This window comes from Chrysemys picta, chromosome 10, assembly GCF_011386835.1.
Source record: "Chrysemys picta bellii isolate R12L10 chromosome 10, ASM1138683v2, whole genome shotgun sequence".
Lineage (NCBI taxonomy): Eukaryota > Metazoa > Chordata > Testudines > Emydidae > Chrysemys > Chrysemys picta.
The window spans coordinates 19,704,955-19,717,336 of NC_088800.1; the positions used below are offsets into that span (position 1 = coordinate 19,704,955).

The window sequence follows — 12,382 nt, forward strand, 5'->3', positions numbered from 1 at the left end:
TTATTGGACCAACTTCCAACAGTAAGAGAGACAAGCGTTTGAGCTCACAGAGAGCTCTTCTTTTTCCCAGACCTGAAGAAGAGCACTGTGGAAGTGCAGAAAGCTTGTCCCTCTCATCAGCAGAAGCTGGTCAAATAAGATATTACCTCACCCACAATATTGCATGCATACAAAATTTCCAGAAAGTGAAAGTAATTAACCTTCAGAAAAAAAATCTCAAATAAAGCAATTGTATGACAATTTTATGAAAAACCAAGAGGAGTTTGCAATAAAAGGACTGTGGGCAAAATTTAAATCTAGGACCATGACAAAGAACATAGCCCACAACTAAAAGGGGAGCCTAATCTGTACAAAGACACTCCAGTAACATCAGGGAACTGTAAAGGCATCACCCTATGGATAGCTGTAGTAGCCAGTGGTGCCACTTCCAGAGGCCAGTTGGAGAGCGTTGCAGAGCCCAGGTGAGGGGTTGGTTCAACTGGTTATAGGGATATAGATTAGAGTTATTAACTTATGATCCAAATTTTCACAACATTCCAATGTGTTGTTTTTTGGCTATCTCTGCTTATGACCTAGAGTTGCTAAATAAGTTTACTTCTATAAATGGACTTGTACTGTAATTTGTAAAAGGTCACAGTTTACGCTATTCTGAAATTGTATATTTTTTTTGTTTTACAAAATAAAATAAACACGTTGCCCAGAATTCCTGGAAAAAGAATTTCTCCTCATTCTTTGCTCCTGTAAATGTAACTACAGCATTTTCTGTGCCAAACCTATCTTTCCTCTAAGCCTGGAAAATCTTAATACCAAATTAATGATAAATCACTCCGGTCAAACTCAGATCAAGATTGCTATTAAACTTCTAAGTTATTTAAAAACACTCAAGAATATTGTCTTACCGCCATACCTACACAACCTACTTCCTTAGATTTTAAACACACTACAGTATCTTCATCACGTAAAAGAAATATTCTTCTTGCCTACTGACATTCGCTCTTACGTAATATTAATTACAGCAGAACTGAAATTAGCTCTAAATCATTGTCTGATTAAAATTAATAATAACATATTCCTTTTTTCTTTTAAGGAAAGCGAAAGAACATTTGTTTGGACAAAGCAAAGACCTTTCCAATGGTCATATATTTTGTGAAAAAATGCAAGAATCAAAGCAGGGCGCAGTCTTGGAAGAAACTGTCATTGGTGATTATGCATTAGTCATAAATGGACATAGTCTGGTAAGTCAGTTTTTTCAGGTTTTGTCCTTTCCTTCCCAACCCAAATAATGTCTGTTTTGTTTTCTAACAATGACGGATTTCTCTCCAAACTCTAAAACGGTTTCATAAGAAAGCTAAAAACAAAGGCTGACATAATTGCAAGAAACAATTAAAAATTACGTCTTAACTTTTGGATGTGTATGGAAGAGAAATCAAATGAGTAACTCTGTACAGCTTTTTTTAATAACTGCCACAGTGGAGAAGGCCCCATAGTAAGAACTAGTTCACACAATCTTATCCCTTCTTAACTAGACATAGACCACTGCTATTATTGTTTAAGTACTTGTGTGAGGGGAATATCACAAATCAATGCCAATTAATTAAGGGAATGCAATTAGGCAGATGTAATGCTGTTTTTTTTCCTGATGTTTGTTGTTTGAGAGCACAACCTGACCTTAAAATAATTACTGCACCAAATTAATGTCATTAAGATACCTCCAGTGGGTTTTCTAAATATCAGCATCTTACAGGGATGCCAAAACAATTTGCTTTGATTAGGAAATCTGGTTCTTGTCATAATAGAATAAACTTACATTACTTTAATGTAGTTCAGGTTCGAAATCTTGAACAAGTATCAAAACGATCTTCTGACTCTCTAACTTAAGAGAGTTAAAAGTGCAGGCTTCACTTTTGAGAAATTAGCCGCTCATGAAGATACATGATAATCTTTGTATGTTCATATATTTTGATCTTTATTTTCTTTTTAAAAATTGAGAATAAGAATGTTTCTGCCTTCAGACAGTTTCTTAATAGAAAAAGAAGAAGTAAATGGGAATATTGTTTAAGCTTTTCCATAAGATCCTCAGCCATTTAAGGTAGTTCTAAGTATGCATGACTCTCTCCAGCTGCATTCCAGCCATAAGAATGTGTTGCTTTCTACACTGTGAAAGTTATGGAAAGTTGCAGATCTCCCCTCTAGGGCAGATTATCCTCTCCAGCAGAAAGGTCATGAGTCTGCAGAAACTATTTTTCTTCTGTACCCAGATTTGTGGTTTCAATATCATCTCAGAACTGTTTAGCAGCCTCTGTCAAGAGATTAGAATAAGACACTAGCTCAGTTGTGAACACCTCCAGCAAGCACCATCACTGGGATTAAGTGGAACCCTCATTGGCAGTCTCATCAGAGACTCAAAGGAATGGGAAGAGCAATGGATGTTTGCCGGTTTTGGCAGAGTTTAAAATTAGAATTGGGAAAGAAGATAAAGTTTCTAGTTACCCTTTTTGTTCGGAGATATCTAAAAGGCAACCTGCTCATGCCTTAGCCCTTTCCCCTGAGCCTTTTCAAAGATCTTTTCCCCATTCCTTGTGTATTCTCCCCCCCCAACCCCGATCTCCAGAATATCTAAACCAATGACCTGAAGTTTTTCCTCTCCCATGATTTTGAAGAGATCCCTGTCCTTTTCCTGCCTGGGGCTTTCAGAAGGTTTTCTGTCCCTCCTACATTTTAATGGAAAAATTGTCACACAGTAAATGAAACCGCACAATATATGTCAAAATGGGAACATTTTATACATTTTTCCAGTGACCCTGCTCACATGCCACATACAGTTGGACTAGCTACATGTCAATCCAAAGGCAGAGGCAGACCAGAGTTTGGCCAGACACTATTTAACGATAGTTTCCAGCATTTTACTGTGTCTGAATTGTGAAGAGGCTCCAGGGGTGCTGAACCATAAAGATACATTGAATATCTGCAACTAAACACTTGCAGCGGAGCTGATGATTCACTGGATTAGGCCATTTTAAATTCTCATAAAGTTAGCTGGGAAGTCAAGTGCTGGACTGAAATAACTTTATGTATCCAATTTTAGGTTATTTCTTCCCCCTTTGTTAATATTTGTATTGAACGTGTAATTAAATCAAGTATTTTACAACAAAATGTAGCTTCGCTCACATTGTGTGTTAGGATTATATGTATACACTTATGAGACTGATTTATTGTGTTTACTGGAGATGTGTAGTATCTTCCACTAAAGGCTTCAGCTGTTTAAAAAAAACTTTTGAAATTATTTTATTTAAAAGTGATATATCCTATTTATTATATGCAAAGAATTCTCATTTCCGAACCATCACATCTTCTATTGATTACAGCTACAGATCCAGTACTCTGATAGGGAATATTTTGTATTTCAGGCTCATGCACTTGAGGCTGATCTGGAGAATGAATTTGTGGAAGTTGCCTGCATGTGTAAAACTGTGATTTGTTGTCGAGCGACTCCCTTACAAAAAGCACAAGTGGTAGAGCTGGTTAAGAAGCACAGGAAAGCAGTCACCTTGGCCATCGGAGATGGAGCCAATGACATTAGCATGATCAAAAGTAAGAGGAAATTGTGTCATAATGTTCAGTTAAAAGCATAAATAGAAATGCCAATAACATACTGTTTGCCTATCAATGAATTCATATTTCTTCTTCGAGTGGTGTCCCTGTGGGTGCTCCACTCTAGGTGTCGCTGCGTCTCTGTGCCAGAGATTTCTCGCAGCTGTACTCGGTCGGGGGAAGGGCGCGCACAGGAGTCGACTTGTGCAGCCGTTGGCACCTTCTGTGGTGCACGCACCCCCGACCGTCCCCTCAGTTCCTTCTCAACCATCTTCGGCTGCAGACGGAGATACTTTCTGAAAGAAAAAAAAAGTTACAAGTTACATAGGAACTTATTAGTCTATGCTTAGTTACATTGTTTAGTTAGTCTTAGTCTATACATAGTTACATAATTTTGTTAGTTCCTCTTAAAGGTTTTTCTACCAAAAAAAAAAAGGGAAGAAAGAAAGAAGAAGACTTTTTCTCTGCTTAACTCCCCCTTTGGGAACAGTTTCTACAGTTTACCATTACAGTTAACTCCCACCCTTATCTCTCGAGAGGCGGGAGAGGCTTAACTGCAGTCATGCCCGGCTCAACAGGATTTAAAAAGTGTGACTCTTGCTGTGAACCAATCCTAGTCTCTGACGGCCACACATGCTGCATTCGCTGTCTGGGAGAAACTCATATCTCCCAGAAATGCTTACACTGCACCAACTTAACAACAAGGGCAAGACATGACAAGGATCTCCACTTGAAAATGCTTCTGCTGGAGAAATCCCTCCAACCTCCGCAAGAGACATCCTCCGGGATGTCTCATAAACCGAGATCCCTGAGCTCTGGTAAGGCTTCGACTTCCAAAACTCAGGAAGCGAGCCTTGACCTCTCCAGCAAGGGTCTCTTAGAAAAAGAGATCTTTCCCAGCGAGGTCTTTACCTTCAGTGCTCCACTCATCCAGACTGAGCACTTATGAGGCACCGGACTCCTCCAACACCGTCCCTCAGCGGACCCCTGCTGAGCCCCAATGCACGGCACTGGAGCTGAGACATCAAGTCTCCTTCACGGCACCGACTACCCCAGTGCAGAGCGTGGCACAGGCAGCAGCACCGTGATCAATGTTGCTGCCACTGGCACTGACCGAAGACTTGATGCTGGCTAATAAGCCAAACCCGGCACTGGTCAGCATTCCAACAGTTGACCGCAACACCAAGGCGGGACTAGCGCAACTCCTGCATACTGAGGACATAGCAGTTTCTTCAGCACCACAGTCACCAGGGCCGGCTCCAGGCACCAGCGAATGAAGCAGGTGCTTGGGGCGGCCAATGGAAAGGGGGGCGGCACATCCGGGTCTTCAGCGGCAATTTGGCGGTGGGTCCCTCAAAATGCCGCTGAAGAGGAAGAGAGGGGGCGAAGGACCCGCCGCCGAATTGCCACAGAAGAATAAAGCGACGCGATCGAGCTGCCACCGAAGTGCCGCCGATTGGCTTTTTTTCCCCCCGCTTCGCTGCTTGGGCCTTGGCAGTCAGCACTGCTCATCACTGAACACTCCCCGAGCTACATAGCACCTCTCCTCTCAACGTTCATCTCCATCACAGATGAGACCTACATGGAACGCTGTGAAGCCTAACACACAGAGAAACCTCTGACCCCAAGACAGAGATAGAAGAGGAAGAGATACTATCACAGGCAGACCTGGATGATTCACCACCTGCCCCACACTCATCTTCCGCACCAGATGAAGCGGTGACGCCGTCTACCCCTACGGCACCAGATGACCTGAAACAGTTCCAAGAACTCTTCAAAAGAATATCAAACAGCCAAGAAATTGCCTTACATGAGGTGCAGGAGAAACAACATAAGTTGTTAAAAATCTAAGACATGGAATTTTTGTTTTCACACCCTCAAGCCTGCTCTCTGTTAGTAAAGGCTGCTAATCAGTGCAGTAAATAGCCTCATTTCCACTCCTCACTGCAAGATAAAGAACACAAGAGACTGGACCTTTTTGGATGGAAAGTTTACTCATCAGCCACCCTTCTGCTCAGAGTTGCCAAATTACGAATACTCTAACTATAGTAAAATACAAGATCTCATGGAGGACCTCCCCGAGCATAAACGTCCTCAACTCAACGCCATTATCAACGAGGGTCAGTTAATAGCCTGCACAGCGCTGCAAGCCTCAATGGATGTAGCGGACAGAGCTGCCCAAACAACTGCAATAGCTGTGGTTATGAGAAGAACATCATGGTTGCAGGCTTTGGGAATTCCAAAAGAACTACAACCAAAAGTGGAGGACCTCCCCTTTGATAGGGATAAACTATTCTCGTCTCAAACAGACGTTTCCTCCATACCAGGAAGGCCTCCCAAGCAACTCTGCATACACCCACCGCCTGACAAACGCCCTCGCTTTACACCATACCAGAGGTCACGAGACACCTCATTTAACTGTCAGCAACCACGATACTTCACTCAGAACAGACTCAAACAATGGGCTCAGAGATGACGAGCTCCACAGAACCAGGCCTCGTCTGCCTGTCCATTTGCATCTAAGCCACAATTTTGAAGTCTTGGTCGAGAGTATGCACAACCTCCCCACACCTCTAGCACCAACAGATACTCCATCCCACAATTTTGGTCACCGCCTACGCCCATTTTACCCTGCCTGGACTGCAATAACCACAGATCAAAGGGTTTTGGAGATCATACAAACTGGCTACACCATTCCTTTCGCAGCTATCCCCGCTACCCTCCCCCCTTCCCCGTCCCTCTTCAGGGACCCATCTCACAATCACCTTCTACAACAGGAAGTAGACCACCTCCTACTGCTGGGTACTGTAGAACCAGTACCACATCAATTCCGAGAGATGCATACTTCCATGCCCACAGACGGTTCCTGCGGTTCACAGTGGGACCCAACCACTACCAATACAGGATCCTTCCCTTCAGACTGGCCACCGCTCCCCACGTATTCTCAAAAATGCTTGCGGTAGTAGCAGCACATTTTCGACACAAAGGAGTCATAATCTTCCCCTATTTGGATGATTGCCTCCTCAAGGGTGCCAATCGACAAGAAACCACAAGAAACCTATTTCACCAGCTAGGTCTACAGAGAAACGAAAAGAAATCCACCCTGGAACCAACCCAGCAATTGGAATTTATCGGAGCTGACCTAGACTCCATACAAGCCAAGGCAATATCGCCAAACCACAGATTCACTACATTGACGAATCTTATTTCCACAGTGACCATCAGTCCACAAACTTCAGTGAGGATATGCCTTCAGATTCTGGGACATATGGCAGCTATGACTTTCATAGCAAAGTATGCCAGACTCCATACACGCTGTCTGCAGCACTGGTTGAGCATGGTCTATGCTCCCAGCAAACACTCTCTCAACAGATGTGTGACACTACCACCAAGGGTTATTCTCCCCCTACAATGGTGGACACCGCCAGGGAATGCATGCTCCGGGATTCCCTTTCAACAAGACCCCCCCATCAGTGACTATTACAACAGATGCCTCCCTGATAGGTTGGGGCACCCAATTGGGTCACCACAATGTACAAGGCAAGTGGTCTTCGACGGAAACCCAACTACATATCAATCTCCCGGAACTCCGCGCGGTACACAATGCATGCCGACACTTCCTCCCACTCATACGAGAAACCTCAATCTCTATTCTCACCGACAATGTGGCGTGCATGTTTTACATCAATTGCCAAGGAGGAGCCAGGTCTCACTTGCTATGCGTAGAAGCCATGAATTTATGGAACTTCTACATCCGCATCAATATAAACATCACAGCATCATACCTACCAGGGTGCCAAAACACTACAGCCGACAACCTCAGCAGGCACTTCTCACAGGAACATGAGTGGAAAATCCACGACAGTGTTCTCGGCACGATATTCCAAAAATGGGGTCACCCAGTAATCGACCTTTTCATCTCAGCAACAAATCACAAATGTCCACTATTTTGCTCCAGGACAGGCCTGTCACCGGGATCGTTAGGGGATGCCTTCCTCGTCCTGTGGAACGCATCACTCATGTACACCTTCCCGCTGATACCACTGATCCTGGGTCATCTGCAAGATACGACTCGACAGAGCATACATCATTCTCATTGTCCCCACATGGCCCATACAGACTTGGTTTCCGTGCCTCTCAAGTCTAGCAGTATGTGCCCCACAACCGCTGCCCTTCCGGACGGCCCTCCTGTCCCAGAATAAGGGCCTGATGCTCCATCCAGAGCCAGTGAAACTCCATCTCAAAGCGTGGCTCCTCTCTGGTTCCAACATGGGGAATTGAACTGTTCAGAGAAAGTAAAACAGGTATTACTAAATAGCCGTCGCCTCACCACTAGAAATACTTACCGCCACAAGTGGAGAAGATTCTCCCTTTGGCGTCAGCAAAAACAGCTGGACGCGACCACGGCACCTCTATCTATGATCCTAGACTACCTACTAGAACTGAAGGAAATGGGGTTAGCCATAAGTTCTATTAAAGTACACCTGGCTGCCATCACGGCCCTCCATGAGCAGATAAAAGGGGCTTCAATATTCGGTCACCCGATTACACCATGCTTTCTAGCAGATATGCAGAACATGTACCTAGAAGTACGCCAACCTGCACCACCATCTTGTGTTCAAATGTCTCACAAGACCACCCTTCGAACCTCTAGCAACCTGCTCACTCCTACATATGTCAATGAAAGTCGCATTCCTAGTGACAATCACGTCTGCCAGACATTTCAGCGAAATAGGAGCATTGTTGGCTGAACCACCGTACACTGTATTTACCAAAGACAAAATCATGTTACGTCCTCACCCAAAATTCTTGCTCAAGTGGCTATAAATTATCATATTAACCAAACCATACACTTACCTGCCTTCTATCCCAAGCCACATAACAACTCTCGAGAAGCAACGTTGCACATGCTAGATGTCAGAGTGGCTGTAGCCTTCTACTTGGACAGAACTAAACCATTTTGCAAGTCACCAAGACTTCATCTCTACAGCAGAGCGCTCCAAGGGCTCTACAGTAGTGACCCAGAGACTCTCCAAATGGGTCTCTACCTGTATTCAAACTTGCTACCACTGCATCACAAAGAACCCCCCGTGGGCATCAGATCCCACTCAACACGAGCCATGGCAACATCAATTGCATTCTTGAACAATGTCCCCCTTAATAGATATTTGTAGAGCTGCAACCTGGACATCGGAGCACACTTTTGCAAAGCATTACGCTATGACCCAGGCCTTGTCTCAGACTCTATCGTTGGCCTGACAGTGCTCTCATCACACACTTATACATAACTCCAAACCCCTACCACCCCTGGTGGGGTACTGCTCTACAAGCACCTAGCGTGGAGCACCCACAGGGACACCACTCGAAGAAGAAGTTACTCACCTTGTGCAGTAACGATGGTTCTTCAAGATGTGTGTCCCTGTGGGTGCTCCACTACCCATCCTCCTCCCCTCTACTTTGGAGTTCACGCCAAGCTCTGCGGTAGAGAAGGAACGGAGGGGACAGTCGGGGGTGTGCGCGCTACAGGAGGTGCCAACGGCTGCATGAGATGACTCCTGTGCACGCCCTTCCCCCGACCGAGTACTGCTGCAAGAAATCTCCGGTGCAGGGACGCACCGACACCTAAAGTGGATCACCCACAGGGACACACATCTCGAAGAACCATTGTTATTGCACAAGGTGAGTAACTTCTTCTTATAAGCATTTGATAAATAACGTACTGCTGAATCCACCTTAATTGGGATACCCAAGTTGCTCATCTTTCATTCTGATTAAGGAGAATTTCTGACTAACGAGGTGGTGCACTTTTTGCTTGTATCTGAAATGGTTCTCAAATTGCTTTGTTTTGCTCACATTTAACTTGCTGGTTCTCTGAAGAAATAAAGATGTTATAGGTCTGTCACTTACAAAACAAACAACACCACACAGAACAACAACAGTTATTTTTACCCAGATTGAGCTAAAATTGAACTACCAAATTCAGGACCTTCCAGCATCCTACCAGTCCTCTACTATTTACATCCTTAAAAGGGTTAATTTTCATCAGTGTTTCAAAGAGCCTAGAGGGAGATTGTTAAAACACTTCTGCTTTGGCAAACAAGCACTGGCAGAGGCCAAGGATTTTTGAAAGGTGTCAAAGCACCATCAGCCTCTGAACATTACAAAGACATAGTATCCCTATTTGAGTACCACTACTCATATGTTGGCATCCCAATTAAGTAGAATTCCTTGGTAGTATAGCTTGGCTATCCTGGGAAGTATCCCAACTGAATTGTGTCCTGATTAAGTGGAGGGTGCAGTACAGCCATGAAGAAACATCTTATATTTTACAATATTTGCATAGCAGAATACAGTTCACAAGTACAGCATTAGTAACTACTGTAAATTCTTGTATTGTAGTGTCAGTTACTTGGAAGATATTTTGTATATTAAAATATGATACTGTGCAAGCAGGTTGTACAGTAAATATATTGTCTTTATAATTCATTGATGGGCAGCCCTTAAAATAAAATAGTAAGATGCCTTACATAGCTGCTAATGTACTGTGTTGGTTGCTTACAATATCTCACCTGCTTGCTGTCACCCAATCCTGCCATTGTATAGAACCGTACATCCCAATGGCATTTCTTGAAGCAGATGAATGGCGGGGTTGGGCCTCACCTTATATTCAGAAACAATATGGCCCATTAGACTGAAATTGAATGGTTTGAGGCCAGTCTGAGTACAGGGGTGGTGAACAATTACTGGACTACTGCCATATCTCAATCTCGAGCTGGGTTTTTAAAAACTAAATTTTATTTATTTTAAAAGTTTTCCACGTTAGCTTCAATAACAACAGGGCCCTCCTCCAATTCACCTATTTTGGCAAGGAATGAACAAAATAAACCTTTTTTCTTCCAGAGAGAAGGAAGGAAGAGGGGTTGAAAGAGGAAGAGAGAGTTATGGGGGCTTTAAAAATAACACTGCTCTACAGCCAAAATGCTTCTGAAATAAATGTAGTCAAACTTTACTAATTCTGGGTCACTGAGAACGAAAATGATGCTTAAAATTGTTGATTGGCTCTAGTTTTCAAGATATGCTATTGGGTCAGTATATACGACCCTTGACTTGGGAATGGCGGAGGATAAGGGAGTTATAAAGGGAAGGGATCTCAATTTAAACCAGAAATGACTAAAATACATCTTTGACTGGATCTACGAATAAATCTATGACTGGGTTTGGACAGTACTTGCTTTTTAAGCAAAACAATGAATGATGCAATCTGAAGCTGGTATTGCGTCATACATGATATGAATTGCATCATGTTATTCCTAGAAGTCATGGACGATGCAATCATAACGAAACTTACATCACTCTGCCCTATATCAGCTCTAGAAATCATACAGTGTCCTGCTCTCTTATTTGTCAGTGTTTGATTTTGCAAAGGGACACATTTTTGTTTAGCCAAAGTGAGCAGAGATGCCTCGTACTTGTGTGAACAGTGCAGATAACTTCTGCTATGTTTGTGGTGAAGTGACTTTTGCATCACAAAAGCGCAGTATAACCACTATGGTTAAGAAAGCCTATCACCTTTATTTTGGCTGCAAAATTGGAGATCAGGACAAGAGGTGGGCCCCACACATATGCTGCAACACTTGTGCAACAAATCTTCGCCAGTGGTTGAACAGGAAAAGGAAATCTATGCCTTTTGCAGTGCCAATGATTTGGAGAGAGCCAACAGATCATACCAGCAATTGTTACTTCTGCATGGTGCCTCCAGTTGGGAAAGGTGTGTCAAAGAAGAAAAAGTGGACTGTGCATTATCCAAACATTCCATCAGCTATACGCCCAGTACCCCACGGAGAAGGACTGCTGGTTCCTGATGCACCAGAATCATTCTCACTTGAGTCAGACGAGGAAGAGGAAGAGGATGAAACTTCTGGTACTGAACCATCAATGTCACAGGACCCACATTTTCTCCCATCCTCCTCCTCTGAACCACACCTCATAACACAAGGTGAACTGAATGAATGACCTTGTCAGGGATTTGGAACTACCCAAGAGTAAGACAGAGCTGTTGGGCTCCAGACTACAGCAGTGGTATCTCCTGGCAGGTGATGTTAGGGTTTCCATGTTCCGTGACCGTCAAAAGGATCTTGTCCCATTCTTCTTCATGGAAGGTGATCTTGTAGCCTGCGACAACATCGACGGTGTGATGGCAGCCCTCGACATCGTTCACGATCCAGATAAGTGGAGACTGTTCATTGATTCATCGAAGACGAGTCTTAAAGCTGTTTTACTGCATAATGGCAATGTTTTGCCATCAATTCCAGTTGGTCATGCAGTCCATATGAAGGAAACCTATGACAACATGAAACAACTTTTGAGGTGCATAAACTATGACCAACATCAGTGGCAGCTTTGTGGCGATTTGAAGGTTGTTGCTCTCTTACTTGATCTGCAGACTGGATACACAAAGTACTGCTGTTTTCTCTGCGAATGGGATAGTCATGCAAGAGATTCCCACTACATCAAGAAAGATTGGCCACTCCGACAGTCATTGGAGCCTGGGAGGAAAAGTGTTCAGTATCCACCACTTGTTGAATCAAGGAAGATTTTGTTACCACCCTTACACATCAAGCTGGGTCTGATGAAGAACTTTGTCAAGGCCATTGACAAAACACAAGCAGCTTTCTAGTACCTCCGTGGAAAATTTCCAAGGTTAAGTGAAAGTAAGATAAAGGAAGGTGTCTTTGTTGGTCCTCAGATTCGTGAACTTCTTCGAGATGATGCATTTGACCATGCACTACGT

The 12,382-nt window shown here is 43.6% G+C and overlaps 1 protein-coding gene across 1 annotated transcript in view; it reads left to right on the plus strand.

The window, feature by feature from the left end:
- Positions 1–12,382, plus strand: part of ATP8B4 (ATPase phospholipid transporting 8B4 (putative)) — a 186,316-nt gene that overhangs the window by 148,089 nt on the left and 25,845 nt on the right. The window contains exons 21-22 of the mRNA XM_065558148.1: positions 1,088–1,235; positions 3,408–3,591. Of these exons, the coding sequence (XP_065414220.1) occupies positions 1,088–1,235; positions 3,408–3,591 (332 nt within the window). The remainder of the gene's footprint in view (positions 1–1,087; positions 1,236–3,407; positions 3,592–12,382) is intronic.